The 15,416-nt window shown below is 40.0% G+C and overlaps 1 protein-coding gene across 1 annotated transcript; it reads right to left on the bottom strand.

Annotated features, from left to right (window-relative positions):
• Nucleotides 1-280: 280 nt before the first annotated feature.
• DECR1 (2,4-dienoyl-CoA reductase 1) lies at nucleotides 281-14,108 on the bottom strand. Its single transcript, XM_075415889.1, has 10 exons — nucleotides 14,001-14,108; nucleotides 10,977-11,179; nucleotides 9,961-10,018; nucleotides 9,726-9,812; nucleotides 7,283-7,430; nucleotides 4,079-4,178; nucleotides 2,776-2,848; nucleotides 934-1,080; nucleotides 574-636; nucleotides 281-476 (listed from the first exon to the last, which is right to left on the bottom strand). Exons 1-10 carry the CDS (start codon nucleotides 14,073-14,075, stop codon nucleotides 417-419), a joined length of 1,014 nt encoding a protein of 337 aa, XP_075272004.1. The 5' UTR covers nucleotides 14,076-14,108; the 3' UTR covers nucleotides 281-416.
• Between the last annotated feature and the right edge of the window lie 1,308 nt (nucleotides 14,109-15,416).

Raw genomic sequence — 15,416 nt, forward strand, 5'->3', positions numbered from 1 at the left:
TGATGATTATGTCATAATTTCTTAGTTTTTTCCTCAGATTAACAATTATATTCAGTTATGACAGTCCTGAAATGCTATTGCAATTACAATATTGATATATATCTGAGAAACAGAAAAATTTTTAAAATCCTCTGAAATATTAAAAAAGCTAATTGTAGACCATGGCATGGCTATGTAAGACATAATCTAAAGAACCATAAAATTTCAGTGAACAACTCTTGTTCACTATTGGCAACAGATTAGGTTGTAGATGGGAAAAATATACATGCTATACTCAAAATATGAGAATTTCTTAATATTTTATTGAAATCAGCATACAAAAGATTTTAAAGGCTATTTCTCAATTGGTTATTTCTAAATATCCATGAAAAAGTAGTGGTTCATGTCCAAAAATCTCCACCATACAGTTACGTATTTCAAGAGCCTTTTGTTTTTCTAATCATTGCTTCAATCACATCCCACTGCTCTTTGGTAACCTAGTAAAAGAAAAGAGCATTTTATTGGAACTCCAATAGTAATTACACATCTAAGTCTTTGTTTGAAAGTAAAATAGCAAGCAAGGAAATTTAATACCTTCTTCAAATCATTGAATTCTCCTGCCATAGAAACATACTCTCCACCATCCATTCTAATAACCTAGAAAAAGCATAAGCAGTGTTTTCTGTACATTCCCTTGTTATGAACTGTGAAAGTAATTTTTATTAATTCATATCAGAAAAAAGCACACTCAAAACAACATAATTCAATCACTTTTCAAAGTTCCTTCTAAAGGTACTAACTACCGTGCATTACAATTAAAAGCGTAATAATGCTTGTAAACAATTTCAAAGTAACAGTTTTTGTTTCATTTCTGAAACCAGGACTTTAAAAAGTCTCAGCAAAACTCAGACCATCATCAGGTTAATTGTATAAACAACATCAACTAGAACTTACTGCTCCATTAACCCAGCTTGCATAGTCACTGCATAAATAGGCAGCAAGATTTGCAATTTCTTCTACAGTTCCCACACGGCCACAGGGAATCCTCTCAATCATATCCTTCTCAAATGCGCCTGTTGGGTCAAGGCGGCTAAAAGCACCCTGAGAATTAAGAGAAATATTTTTTTTGGGGAAAAAAAGTTGTAACTATATCAGAAATTAAAATCCAACAGAGTTGATTCTGCATAAACAACACGGAAGTTCACATTTGTGAGAGTAAACGGTCTACACCATCTTCATCAGCAGGATGAAAAAGAAGCAGGGAACAGAAAACAATTTATCCCTGTTGCACTGATATGCATCTGGTGAGGGTGATACACTGGAACTGAGCATGTTTGGAATACGTCATCCACCGTCTATCTATGAAAAACAAAAGGGGTAATAATCTTTGTTTCCTTAACACCCTTGATAAACACTTGAGGAAATTAGCAAGACTTGAAATTGCTGCATGGACAGGGGAGAACAGGGAGAGGAGTAGGAAAGTGACAGAAAAATTATACACAACACAAAGTAAGTAAATCTGCCAAGAAAAGAAAAAAAAAATCAAGTTCAGTTAAATTGCACCAATGGCTAGAACTCAACTAAATCACTGGAAGTTTTAGTATTTGAACAGCTTAGAATTGCATAGGAAACAGCAGAGGTTTTTTGTTCTTCCTGCTCCTTCAACAAGGAAACAACCTCCTCAGGCAAAATCAGAAATGTATTAGTGACGTTTATGTTAAGTTACTGAAGTTACAAGAGTTAAAGCACACTGTAATTTATGTAATCATGGCTGTACTCACGCCATTTAAGTTTTTAAATGCCAGTTCATAAGCTTAACAGTACTGCTAGAGGCTTGAGACATAAAGAAGAAATGCCATTAAGTGTTTTTCTTCTATTCTTGCCTAAAAATCCACCAGGTACAAGGCCTGAAGGACTTGCGGTCTGATCCTGTAATGTTGTTTCGATATTCTTATAACCCTGCTGATACTGCCACTTATCTTTCTCTACAGTAAAAAAAGGTAAATCTCAGTTGTCCTGTGTACCATTTAATACTGACAAGAGGAAAAAAAGGAAAAAAATTACAAAAAAGAAAAGGAAAAAAGAAGCAACCCTACACCCCTACCCCCAAACCAGCAGAAAAACCAACTGTGAAACATCTTACGCTTAGTAGTAATACCATTATTAGCTGTTACTGCTCATAACTGTAATATTTTGATTCAATATGAAATGGATACTCCTGTATCCTCTTGCAGGACTGCTTTCTTTTCTCTTCCTGTTCCAGCTGGTCTGGATTACCTCTTTCAAACCCTCCAGTCCTCCTTTTCATTCATACCAAAGCTTCACATTTCCTTACTGACTTAAGTTTTTCTCTTTCTAGTTTTGTGATTTTCACCAGAACTAGTGAGATTCTGTTCTCATATACCTAAAAGAGATTCTGAAATTTTGGAATTGATGAGATATTTTGCTTAAAAATTAGAAGGAGAAATAGGCAATTTTACTCCACCAAGTGTAAGAATTCACTTCGCTTGACAAGAATCAACATTAAATATTCAGATACACCATTCTTTGAAACACCAAAAAAAGGTTCCATTTATATTAGTGTAGTAGAAGGGGCACTGGCAGGTTTCAGAAGTTCAACAAATTCTATTTTACAAAAGAATTGTTGAGATATAGTGTGTTCAATATTCCAGCACAGTCTTGATTACCAACGGAATCATACTTGAATTTAACAGTCATAGAAAGGTTGGACCATCCTAAAGTTAAGCCTGTACCACAAAGCATATTCAAGGCTGTTTTTCACTTCATGCTATGTACCTTTGTTTTTATTGGACCTGGTTGAATCACATTGAATCTCATGCCATATTTACTCCATTCAGCTGCTAGAGACCTAAAAATTCATTAACAGAATGCATCAATGTTTTAAACACAGTATTTTAATAATGCTATTCAGAAAAAAAAAAAAATTAAAACTGAATCAAATGTGTAAATATGAGAATTTTCCCAAAACAGGCATTTCTACTTAAGGGTTTGTTTTTTTTTTCTTAACAAAAAGATTTCAGAGAAAAAAAAATCACATTCACAAGCAGAGGAATATTGATTTAATAGGTGCATCATAGATAGAGCAACATTAAGGAGCAATTCATTCTCCCTCGCAAATCATACAGATGATTTTGGCACCTGAACTCCTTGACAAACAACTGTTAGGCCACCATCTTTCTCTGGTAATTTAGACTATCCCACATTTGTAACATTTTCAACACAGCTCTCACATTAGATGTTTTGAAATAATACAAAACATTCCAAAATGGGACCAGCAGAATAATTTTGCTTTATGGCAACATTTTCTCTGGATAAGCAGTACTTCAGATAGATCATCTACTACGGTGAATGAATTAGGTGGGTCATAAAGTCTTTGAAAACTACACACTTCAGCTACAGCTCTACAGAACAGAAATCAACACCATCACTCATCCCCTCATTTTTTTCTGGATGAAAAATTCTAGTTCCTAAAAGGCTGACAAACTATTCAATTCCTTCTGCTAAAGTGCAGAGGAGGATCTGCTATGAAGGACTGCCCTGTAGTCAATAATGATAGAAATCCTTTTGTTAGCTAACATGGATACTTCACATGATAATGTTCTGAATGAAGTGTAACTGCAGACCTTAATTTAAAACAGTGATAGGAAACACATTTCTTTATGAAACTAGGTAGGTGAAGCAACAGTATACTCCACCCAAATCCAAGCACATCTTTTCCTGAGACAAAAGAAAGTGGAAGGCATCACAGACCTCAAAGACTTCCCCTAGTAACTGTATTTAAGTGCTGGTTCGCCTGTGAGAATGCAACAGAATCTGATCATTGAAACTGTAATTTAAACTTTAGACTTGCTATTCCACTTGTCCTTATGATAAAAATCATCACAATAATAGCAGTTAATACTTCATTCTGTAAGAAGCTGTCAGCATACTATTTTCTTGCTAGGATACTGGAGGCTGGAAAGTTCTCCTACAATAAAATGCAATAGGAGGACTATACCAAGTAGCTCCATTTTTATATACCAATTACTCTATCTCAAGGACGTGAAAAGCAGAACATGCATTTTGCTGCATTACTCACTTGCTCATTGCTTCTACACCAGCTTTGGCAGAGGCGCTCGGCAATACAAATCCTGAACCACTCTCTGCATAAATTGTTGTAATAGCCAGGAATGCTGCTCCTGGAAGTTGCAAAAACATTTAAAAAACAATCACACCAAATAAACAAACAATGCATGAAGATCAAACTCTGAACTTAAGGTAAAAAGTGACTTCAGTGGCACAGAAATTTGCAGCTCAGGTTTTAGGGATGCCATTTCACTCTGGGTTGTAAAAAGATATCAGTTCCCTCTGTTCCATGAATGTTAAGAGTTGTTCCATGTAAGTGTAAATAGGTAATGATTAGCCTTCAAAGGTCTAAACCCTCAGACTGACAATGAATTTACATGTGCAAATCAGTCTAACTGGAGCGAAGATCTAAGATCTTACAGTATCTTTTAAGAAGCTGCACTAGCCTAGTAGTCACTAACCAGGTAAACTGCCCTAATTTCATCAATTCCCGGCTGAAATTAAAAAACCCTAAACATCCGCATTAACAATTAGGTTTGGCATAATCTTAAAATGACACAATTTAGGGCTTGAGTTAAAGTTTATGCAGAAAAATGTTTTTTAAAGACATTTTCAGAAGCTTTTTTTGCAGTAAAGCGTATGACAAAGTTAACCTGCATAACTTTTTCCCATTATTATGACAAAAAACTGCACTATAAAAGGATGACTTTCTCTTATATAACAGACTTAGCAAAAGCATTACGGAAAATAATGGAGACTGCAACTGTTTATTTCATCTTTCTTTTATAGAAGCCTGCAAATTCTAACTGTCCAATCTATGACTAGCATGAACTTGCTGTAACTGGGAAATGGAGGAGAAGAGACGACAGTTCACTACTTACACCACAGTAACTAACTGTGCTACTTACTGTGTTTTAAAAACAATTTCATAAGAATGGCTACCCAAGGGATATTTCTAAAACAATATAGGTTACTGCAAGAATGTATGTGATGATGAAATAGACTCAGTTAAAAAACTACTGTAATGTTACACAAGAGAAACTAAAGGGAACCATAAGGAAGCACTGACAAGAGATGCCAGCAGATACCCAGAAACCACAGACCCCATTTACAAAACAGGCTGCAGTGAGACACTTTGAAAAGAAAAATTATTACAGACAAAAAGAACCCAGAACAACTCTGAAGTTACCTAGAATTGATTGTTAATTACACATTTTGAAGAATGAAACTGCAGAATTTTTGAAACATAGTTTAAATAGAGGTGAGTTGGGTGAATCTAACACAGAAGCAAGAATGACTGATAAATTTACAGCTCTGAAGTTTAAAATACACTTCAGTTCACACACAGTTTTTATTTTTAAAGCCTACATTCATAAAATGGACAATATCTAACCAACTCCTTCCACTTTGAAAAATTTTAGTGCGTAAATAAGTAATGCACTAGTAGATTACAAGTCCCTTTTAGATACCAGTTCATACTTGAAAGTTTAAAAGCAGAGCACTTTTATTATTTACTAAATTAGCTTTAATGTAGGTCACGCTGGAAACCTTAAGGATATGCCAGTGTTCTAGTACCTGTCAGATGCATAGAATCCTCACAGACTGTTCTAAAATATTTGCATCAGGTAGCATCTCCATCATTTCAGAAACTAAACTCTGCCCAAACTTAAAAAAACAAGCAAGTAAAAAAAAATGAAGGTGGAGAACGAGACAACAAACAGGTACACTTGATCTACTGGCAACAGCATGTCTTCAAGGAAGCCTTGAACACAAAGACTTACACACAGACAGAATCCCCTAGAAAGAAGGCACGCAAGTAATAGCAAAAGAAATGCTCGTGCTTTGGAAGCTTAGAAGTAAAAGGAAGAGAGACAACATGAAGCTGAAGAACTTCTGGATTTTGACGAATTTGAGGGTGGAAACAAGGAAAGTTTTTGTTCAACAGCAGCGGAGACAAAGATATTTTTAAAGTCGTATTTCACATTACTATAACTAGATACTGCATGCATCTGGAAGGCCATAAAGCAAACTATTACAATAGTTTGCCATAGGGATACAGTAAGTCAGAGTTGGGGATGGGTTATTGAGATGGGAGTATTAGTACTAGAAGGGTGGAAATGATCATGTGCTGCTAAAATATATGTGGGAAATACAACAGACCAAAACTGTTACAGACTTACTAAAACAACACTAACTCTCTATTGTTATTAAAAAGTATAAAGCCATTGCATACTTTTTGTAGAGGAGTTTCAAAGAAATTCAATTAAGGAGTCACAGAAATACAATGCAAACACAAACGGATTATTTCAAAACAATAGCTGTACCTAGAAAACAGGATTCAGAAGTTCAAGCACGTGGCAAATCAACATACCTCACTGCTTTTAAATGCTACTTGAGATGGTATCATTCTGTACAAAAAATAAGCTCAATGTTTTTCAATTTGTAACTAGAAGATAACATAAAATGAAAGCAGTTCTTTGTATAGAATCTATGACAAACATAGAAGAGCATACATTATCCTTCCTTTAAAGACAATAATCTAGTGAAGTAAATCTTTGGTTATACAGTGTATCAAAGAACTATAATATTTTTAAGGTAAAGCCAAAACATTGGATTAAACTCCTAGGTAGTCTAGAACTAAAAATTATACCCAGGAAAGTAAAGCCTAATACTGGTTTCAATTTCGAATTTGTTTTACAAACTATCTCAAAGGTAATATTCTCTAGTTCTATTAGTCAAATACCACAGCTGTGAATTTTATTTATTTAACTGTAGGAGGAAAATTCAAAGTGATATCCTGACCTGGTGTTCATTTAAATAAATGCCACATGTTCAGTCGCTTAACGAAACCAACACAGGTGTATAGAAGACTCAAGAGAAATAACAGCATACGTTTTAAAGCCTTACTTTCTGAATTTTACAAATGTTTTACAACTAGTACAAACTCTGCAATCAGATTTTTGTATTCGACCTCATGGCCTCTGGGTCCAATTGTAAGGGCAGATTCTACAATGAAGTAATGGCTAGCAAGTTCTACTGTTGTGATATTTAAGCATAGCTTTTACTCAGCATGAAGTTTCTTTCTAGAAAAGATGCAGTGTTAAAACTTGCATTTCTTTTCAAACTCTCAAAACCAGCTATAGTAGGACGGCAAAGAAAGCAAATAATACCATTATGTCACAATGCTTAGTTACCATTTAGCTTAAATTTAAGATACCTTTTTGTACTTTAATGAGTTCCTTTCCGACTTCCAGAGTTACAAAAGCAGTACCATTAAGCACAATATCAGTTATTGTTTTCCAAGCATTAGCAGAAAGTCGTTCAGAAGGGGAAATAAAGTTTCCAGCTGCGTTGTTTATCACAACCTAAAACACAACAAGAAAAGCCTAAGAGTTAACTAAAAATAACTCTTCCTGAGATAAAAGCAAAGAATTTACACAGAACATCTGAGTGTTTCCAGGTGGAAAAGTAAAAATGCCCTCATCAAATGAGATTCATTGGAGAGAGAAAATAATCCATCAGGAATTTTCACACCTCCAGCACAGACACCTATCAGTAACAGAAAACAGGCTGCGCTTCCAAACTCTGTAAGTTACTAGTCTAGTACTGAGGAACTGTAAACGTAGAGGGCAACTTAAGTCGCTGTTTTACATCGTGTCTCAAGTGTAACGTAACAGAAAAATTTGTCCCTACCAAGTTCCAAGGTCACACATATTTAACATAATGGATGCGTGGGAATAAAAGCAAAAGAAGTTCAGGTAACCTGATGACTAAAGACTGTTGCACAACAGGAAGTCTCGTCGGTCTCAACAATGAGAATATTATTAGTGAACTGCAAGCCACTAGAACAAAACTTTTTTTGGAACAGACATATATCTATCACTTGCTGCCTCTCTACAAACAATAATCAGGCAGAGGATATTTTAAGTATATCATCTGCTTACCCCTTTGAGCAGTTAGATATAACTTTTTAAGGGGACTAGGCATCAGATAAGCAGTTTTCAAACCAAAACTCACATGGCTAGATGTTGTGTATTTAATAATAATACAATGTGCTGAAGCAATAAAATGGTGTATTACCTATGGAATGGCACTTAGGTTCATCTAGGTTTGCACATGAAACAAAGTCTGTCCTAAAGAACTTCTTGGGTAAATTAACACATTAGAATTTTCATCAACAATACAGACCACAGCACATACTGCATGAATATAAAACAGATCAAATACAACAGCCATAAATTATACATCTAGATAGTAAATACAATTTAAAGACCTCCCTACAGTTTGAAAGAAAAAAAAAATGTAAACACTTCAAGATACTGAGGAGGTTACTTGAATCACTGAATAAATACAGTGAAGAGACAATAATAAAACTAGTGAACTAAGAACTGCATGATACGATCTTTGACATATATAGACATGTATGACTGACAAAACAATCCATATGACAAAAGAATCATTATTTTCTAACAGGGAGTAGCAGTCTTGGAGATGCAATAAACAAAACAAAGGCAGAATGAACTTCTTATTCAATTTACTTTGCAGTCTCTTTTAAACACACAGAATACGTGAAATTAAAGAGAAACAATATGCTTGTAAAGAACAAGTCATGGGAAGTATTTATTGAGAAAACTACTGGTGTACTAAAAAGGTAGCACATAGGAAAGAGTCTCCTCCCTCTCCACACACACTTAAAACGTGGAGATTGTGATACGCTTTGGCCAAAACCTGCAGTAACTAGTAGTCAAAATAAGATCAGAGTATCTCGTCTACAAATCAGGGCAGTAAGCTGATTTATTCTGTCGGACTGTTACAGCATACAGCTGTGAAAAATGGTTTCTCCAATTCTTACAGCATTTAGAATTCAGCAGGTTCTCTTCCACGTCTATAGGAAGCTATTGGTGAACACAAAGTGTCTACAATGCATGTACGAGCTTTACAACTACAGCAAACAGCTCTAAATCTGACTATCCTTTACATCAGTGCTAACATTCTCATCACATTCTCTACCAGCTAGCAGAATCCGAGCTGTTTCTCTCACAATCAAATCAGAATTTGGTGCCTGTCATTGTTCAGACTCCAACAGTCCACCCTTCTCAAAGCAACAGCCCAATTTTCAAGGCTCTGTGTTTTGTGCCAAACTGTTAAAAAACGTGCTTGGCTTGACTGAAGATTTTTTCTTTGATTTTATGATAACTTAGTTTTGAAGTTGGAAGGTTGTGTATTTTATAAGCTAAGCAAGGACCACAGAAGACGTTTACTATTACTTCCATGCCTGAGACATTCTGTTAATAAGCAACAGGTGTAATTCCGTACAACAGGTGTAAATCGCCTTTTTAGGAGGATTTAAGGCCAATTTTCTGTTCATTTAATCCAAAGAATTCCACCATAACTGTCCCACCCTTTACAAAGAAACTGTTAGTTCTCAGAGTAAGGACAACAACGTTTTGTCGATCTGGCCGCTAAGTATTTTAAGAACCACAAGAACGGAGTAACTAGTCTAACTGAATGTTAGCTTTATGTTGAAGTACAGCCACTTTTTGTCTAGTGTCGCTTTAGATTCCATGAGCTTTCCATCATAGTCATTTTCTTCATACCTACTATGCAGAGTACTCTCAGCAATGAAGACTGAAGCTCTTTCCTTTCACTAGAACACTTACATCAGGGTGTCCTGCCACTTGGATTATTTCAGCAACAGTATTCTTAACTGAAACTGGATCTCTCACATCACACTGGACGGCATGAACCTATATAATAATGGAAAGGCATCTGTAAGACTTCAAAATCATACCACTCAGAAACTAAACAAGCCTACAGAAGCACATAAATTAATAAAAATCCTACAACCATTTAAAGCACGTGAACTAACATATTCACAAATCTGTAAAAATTTACCTTATTCCCTGTTTTGGATGAAATTTCTTCTGCTGTTTCTTTCAAAACATCAAGCTTCCTAGAAATCAATATCAAATCTTACTAAATTTCAATTAAATGCAACTACAATTCAGATTAATAAAATCAGGTGATTTTTTTCTGAGCAAATATAAGCTAAACCTTTAAATATCATTTAATGTCTGTGTGCACATGTGTGTTGCTGACTTTCATGAAAATTGAGCTTTAAGATAAAAACTGTATTTAGTCACTAACTTTCTGAAAGAAAACTATTTAAACATAAGTAATTTCTGGTTACTGCCACTTCAAAGCAACTCAGAAGACTACAATAACAGACTATCTGAAGCTAATTAAACATGTGAAGCTAGAAAAAATATTCTCTTTCTGAGTACATAACCATAACAAACTTAGTGTTCGCTACTACTCTACTGGTATTTCAGAAGGGACACTCATTCAGATTTAAAACTAAACATCTAAGCCACTATTTGGATGAATGTCACAACACTTCTGTTTATTTTGATTAAAAATTAATTGTTTTTCTAGTGTTTACTGTAGTGATACCTAAGAGAACTGTATAAAAGTCACCTTTGTTAAGAGAAAATCAGGGCTGGTTTTAAGGTCGTAAGAATGAAGATGAATGGCTTTAATTCTTTACTGCAATTCAAATCTGTACCAAGAACACCTGCAATAATACATTTAAAATGTTCAATAATGGCTATTTCAAATTCATGTTCTCTTTTAGGCTTTAGTTGAATTTATGTCTAATATTCTGGGTGGTTTATGTCGCTGCCGCATTTCATGGAAATGCATTTAGTTTTTTCCTTCTTCCTGCTGGTTACACCACTAGACACGGGTAGACGGATCCAGAAGTTTCTGGTATTTACAATATGACAATATAATTTAAAGTGTACTGAAGCAGAGTAAATAGAACGAATTTATCCATTTTATGAAGAAGAAAACAAATCTATTCCACTTTCAGCAGTAAATGAAAACTCGACAATGTCTTCATTAATATTTACCGGCTTGCTATAACACACTTGGCACCTAAACTGGACAGAGTTGTGGTCATCCCTTTGCCAATCCCAGTGCCTCCACCAGTTATAAACGCCACCTTCCCTTGAAAGCTATTTGGTGGCAACATCACTTTCTGAAGAGGTGCAAAGAATGCAGCTTGCGGTGCACTGCTGTCTTGATGCAGCACATTTGGCCCACGGCTGAAAAACTGAAAGAAAACAAGAGGACAGTTGTTTTTTTTCTCATTTCTGTATACAGGACTGTTATGCAAGATTAGATTTTCTTATGACAGTGGAGGTAACAACAATAACTGCCTTCTTATAAATGCAATATAAGAATGATTAGGTTGTATTATGCTAAAAGACACAGACCTTCACACAAATACTAATACTAGACTAGAAAAGCACCTGACCTATTTTCAGACATTCCACTCCAACCAGGGAACTACTGAAAAACATAATTTAATCAAGATTTTTGTTACTTTGAAAGTGAGTTATTCTTATGTCTGTCACTTTTACTAAAGTGTGTGGAAAACCATGACTAATTACAGACTGCCAGCAGGACTTTGGTTTCCGATTCACACAGGTACTGTACTTTATGCATAAGAAGTTTAGCCCTAAGCAATGCACGTGATTTTGAGATTACATGTGTACATATTTACAAACTCAAAAACTTCAGTAGTAGCTCCAAGGCTTTGATCCTTTACTACTGCAGTCAATGAATGCAGGGGGCAGAATCAAACTCCACGAGACCTGTCCCAGTTGTTACTGGAGCTGCTAAACAAACCAATGCCATCTCCTAGACAAAACTGTGCAGGGTTTGTTTATCAGCTGCAAATGCAAACACTTCTATGTATGACAAAACTGGACTACTTCTATTTTGATGTGCAAAAAATTAGAAGAAGGTAAGTTATATTTATTTTCCTCTAATATTAATTTGTACTTGAGTCTTTAATGTATTTGAGTACAAAAGTTTTAGGAAAGAAGACTGAATGGTTACCCGTGTACGGTGTTAATAAAACCATGCAATTGTTCAATAGGTTGATACGAAGAAGAAAGGTTATTTTAAAATAATAAAAATATTACAACTTAGTGTTCTGTTTATTAACCTTTTCATCACTAAAATTAAGAGACAACAGTTTTACTGGTACCTGAATAATCTGCACACGCCACAGCTATAACCCACAGGGCTGGGTGTTTCACAGAGGTTACAGCTGGCCTGAGAAAGCGTGCACGTGAATCTTGCTGTGTGATAATATACTTGCATATGAGTAACATAGCCGAAAACAGAACGAATAATTATGGAATTACACTGCCTATTTAATGGAGCTCATGTTCCAAAGAAATGATGACACAAAAACTAAGAGCGAAGAAAAGTTGTGGGCACTATTTAGAAGAAAACTAAGAAAGTAAACTCTAGCTTCAGTTTGAGCTTATCACAAAAGTGAAGCAATGTGCCAAGTCCTACGGTATTTGTGTTAAATGTGTACTTTAGGGATTCTTTCTGGACCTTGGACTCTTCCACTACGGTTTCTCACAAAGAAAAAAATAAATCAAAGGTGGTTCTAAGGAATACAAGCACGTCAAATGGAAAATACAAAGAATGTCACAACATTTTTCTGAAAAAAAACCAAAATTCTAGAGATCAGCTCTGCCAGCAAATGTCTGTAAAATACCGATGATTGTTTTTTAATTCTCCCAATTAAAATAAAATTTGCATATTTTCACAGAGTACCAGAATACTATTAAACCTCCAGGAAAGGAGTGTGTGAATACTCTCTTTTTGGTCTTTCTTAGTAACCCCCTACTCAACTTGTCTCTCTTTTAGGTATGCAAGGAGAGAGAAGGGCTCCCTCTGGAGAACTCCAGCTGGTGGCAGAGACTGCAAATCAAGACAGCATTTGGACTCCCTTTTCCTCCAGTATAAGGAGACAGCTGGAGATAATCCTGACGCAGCAGTGAGCCTCCCTGATCAGGTGCTCTGTTAAGTGACGGACACAGCCTGCTCCTCTTCAGGGAAGTGGTGGAGTCCCCATCCCTGGTGGTGTTCAAAGAACGTGTAGATGTGGCACTTCAGGACATGGTTTAGCAGGCGTGGTAGTGTTGGGTTGACGGTTGGACTTGATGACCTTAGAGGTCTTTTCCAACCGATTCTGTGATTCTCTTGCTCACCACTACAGACACCCTGCACCAGGACTAATCAAGTACTGTAATGATATTACGCAGCTGACAGTGTTGGTATAATTCAGCAATCTCTTCACAAGACTGCTGTCGCGTTGTTACTAGCTCGCACAAGGTGCTTCTGTGCCAGGATTCACTCATTTAATCATTAAGGCCAAGGTTTTAAATTAAACCTCAAGTGTAAAGACAGACATAAAGGAGCCAGCACACAGCATTTAAAAACAACCAAACAAAACACGAACAGGCCAAAAAAACGACCTCCATCGAGCGGGTGGAAAGGGATCATGGAATCACCGCAGAAGGCCTCCTGGCAGCACACAGGCAGCCGCTGGCAAGGAGCGCCGTGCCTGGGCCGACCTCACCAGGCATGGCCTCCAGCAGCACCCTCCCCACCAGCCGTGTCACGGCAGCACCCCACCGCCTCACCCAGACCGTGCTGCCTAGCTTCGCCGGCGGGACGGCAGGCCGACGCCAGGGCCTGCGCAGCCGCTACCGCAACGCAGGGGCCACGGCCCAGGGAGCACGGCCCGCACCGCTGCCAGGGCCCCGCGGCGGGCGCTGCGGGGAACCGGGGGGTGCCCCTTCTCTCGGGGGATTTCCTGGCGGCTTCCCCTTCCCCCGCAGCCTGGGCCGCCACTCCACACCGCCTCGGCGGCGGCGGGAGGGCGTTCCCCGCGGCTGCCGGGGGCAGCCCGTGATGCGGCCGCCACCGTCCGCCGAGACCCACCGCGTCCTCCGACGGGACAAGGGCGCCCGGGCAGCCCCGGCGGAGCGGGGCAGGAGGCGGCGGGTCACCCCCGAGGGGCCGGCCGACAGCCTTCGGCCCCACCGCAGGCGGCGGCGTCTTACCCGCCCGGTGCCGGAGAAGCGGGCCGCGGCACCGCAGCGCACCCCACGCCGCCCCAGCAGCGCCGCCGCCGCCATCTTTCCCCGCAGAGGGACCGCGGGTAGCGGGCGCCGGGCTGTGCGCCTGCTCCGGGCCCGGGCCCAGCGCCCGCCCCGGGGCGGAGGCGGTCCGGCCGCCGGCCTCCCCGCGGTGCCGCCGCTGCTCCCGCCGGAGCGGGGAAGGCAGGGAGGCCATCGCTGCAGCGCAAACTCGGGGCCCCGCCAGCCCCGGGGCCCCGAGTTCCAGCCGCGAGGGACGGCCTGCGCCCCGCTCTTCTGCCTTGTGGGATCTAAAAGCAGGAATCGAGCTGCCCTCTGTACCCTCAGCACGGCTGCTCTCGAGCGGTCTTGCCAGTTCTTGGAGGGTGTTTTCTGGGGGGAAAGGGGTCGTTTGAGAAACACGAGGAAAGCAGCGGTGGCAAGGTGCCCGCGGCGAGGTGGGTGACGCGCGGCCAGGTCTGGGGCGACGTTGTGCTGCCGGCGTTGGCAGCTCACCCCAGGGGCCCCGCCACGTGCCCCCAGCACCTCCCGCCTCACTGGCTGGGGTCAGGCGAGGTTTGCTGGAAAGACCATGGCGCCTCTTTTCAAATCCAGCGCTGTCCGTGGAGCTCAGGAAAGGCCTCTGAGCGTTAAACCACGTAACTCTTCTGCACAGCCTGGGTAACGAGGCAGAGAACTCTGCACGGTCATAACTGGCCGTAAGAATGGCGGGGTAAGGGGGTGCGGGAGTAGCACGGTTGCTGGAAGAACCTACGGATTCAGAAAAACTGCAAATTCTGAGGAGACCACACTGCCGAATCTACACAGTCACAAAACTTGGTGTGAAAGACAACAAACCTATCAGTGGGTCTGTACTGTCTACTTTTGAATGAAGAATTCGGGGCCTGTCCTCTGCTGCTCCCTGCCAGAACACTCAGCCTGACAGGGCAGCAAGCCTCTGGTAACCTGCCGAATGACCCTCAAACTCCAGCCGTTTTTTTTCTTTTTACCTAAAGTTCTAGTAAGTTTATTTCTTCTTTTTATCCAGGAGTTGCTTTCAGTTAAGAGATGAATCCCTGCAGTATGTGCTGTTCCGCACGCAGTGCCTTTGGTTAGGGTTATCAGTGCTAAAAGGGTCGGACAGAGGGACACGGCTGTCGGGGTGGGGGTGGGGATACTCCTCAGGCCTCACCTGGGGCCCCCCCACGCCCGCGCTCTGCCCTCCAGGCCCGAGTGCCCCGCCTCAGCTCCGCCTGGGGCTGCCAGCCCCGGCCGAAGCGGTCACGGGGCGGGAAGGATCGGCAGCTCCCGAGGGGCTGAACCGGGACCCCGGCCCGCGGGAAGGGGGAAGGCTCCAGGCCGGGCTGGCGAGAGACCACCGACCCCCGGCGGCCTCGGGGG

Source organism: Opisthocomus hoazin, chromosome 3 (genome assembly GCF_030867145.1).
Source record: "Opisthocomus hoazin isolate bOpiHoa1 chromosome 3, bOpiHoa1.hap1, whole genome shotgun sequence".
Classification (NCBI taxonomy): Eukaryota; Metazoa; Chordata; class Aves; order Opisthocomiformes; family Opisthocomidae; genus Opisthocomus; species Opisthocomus hoazin.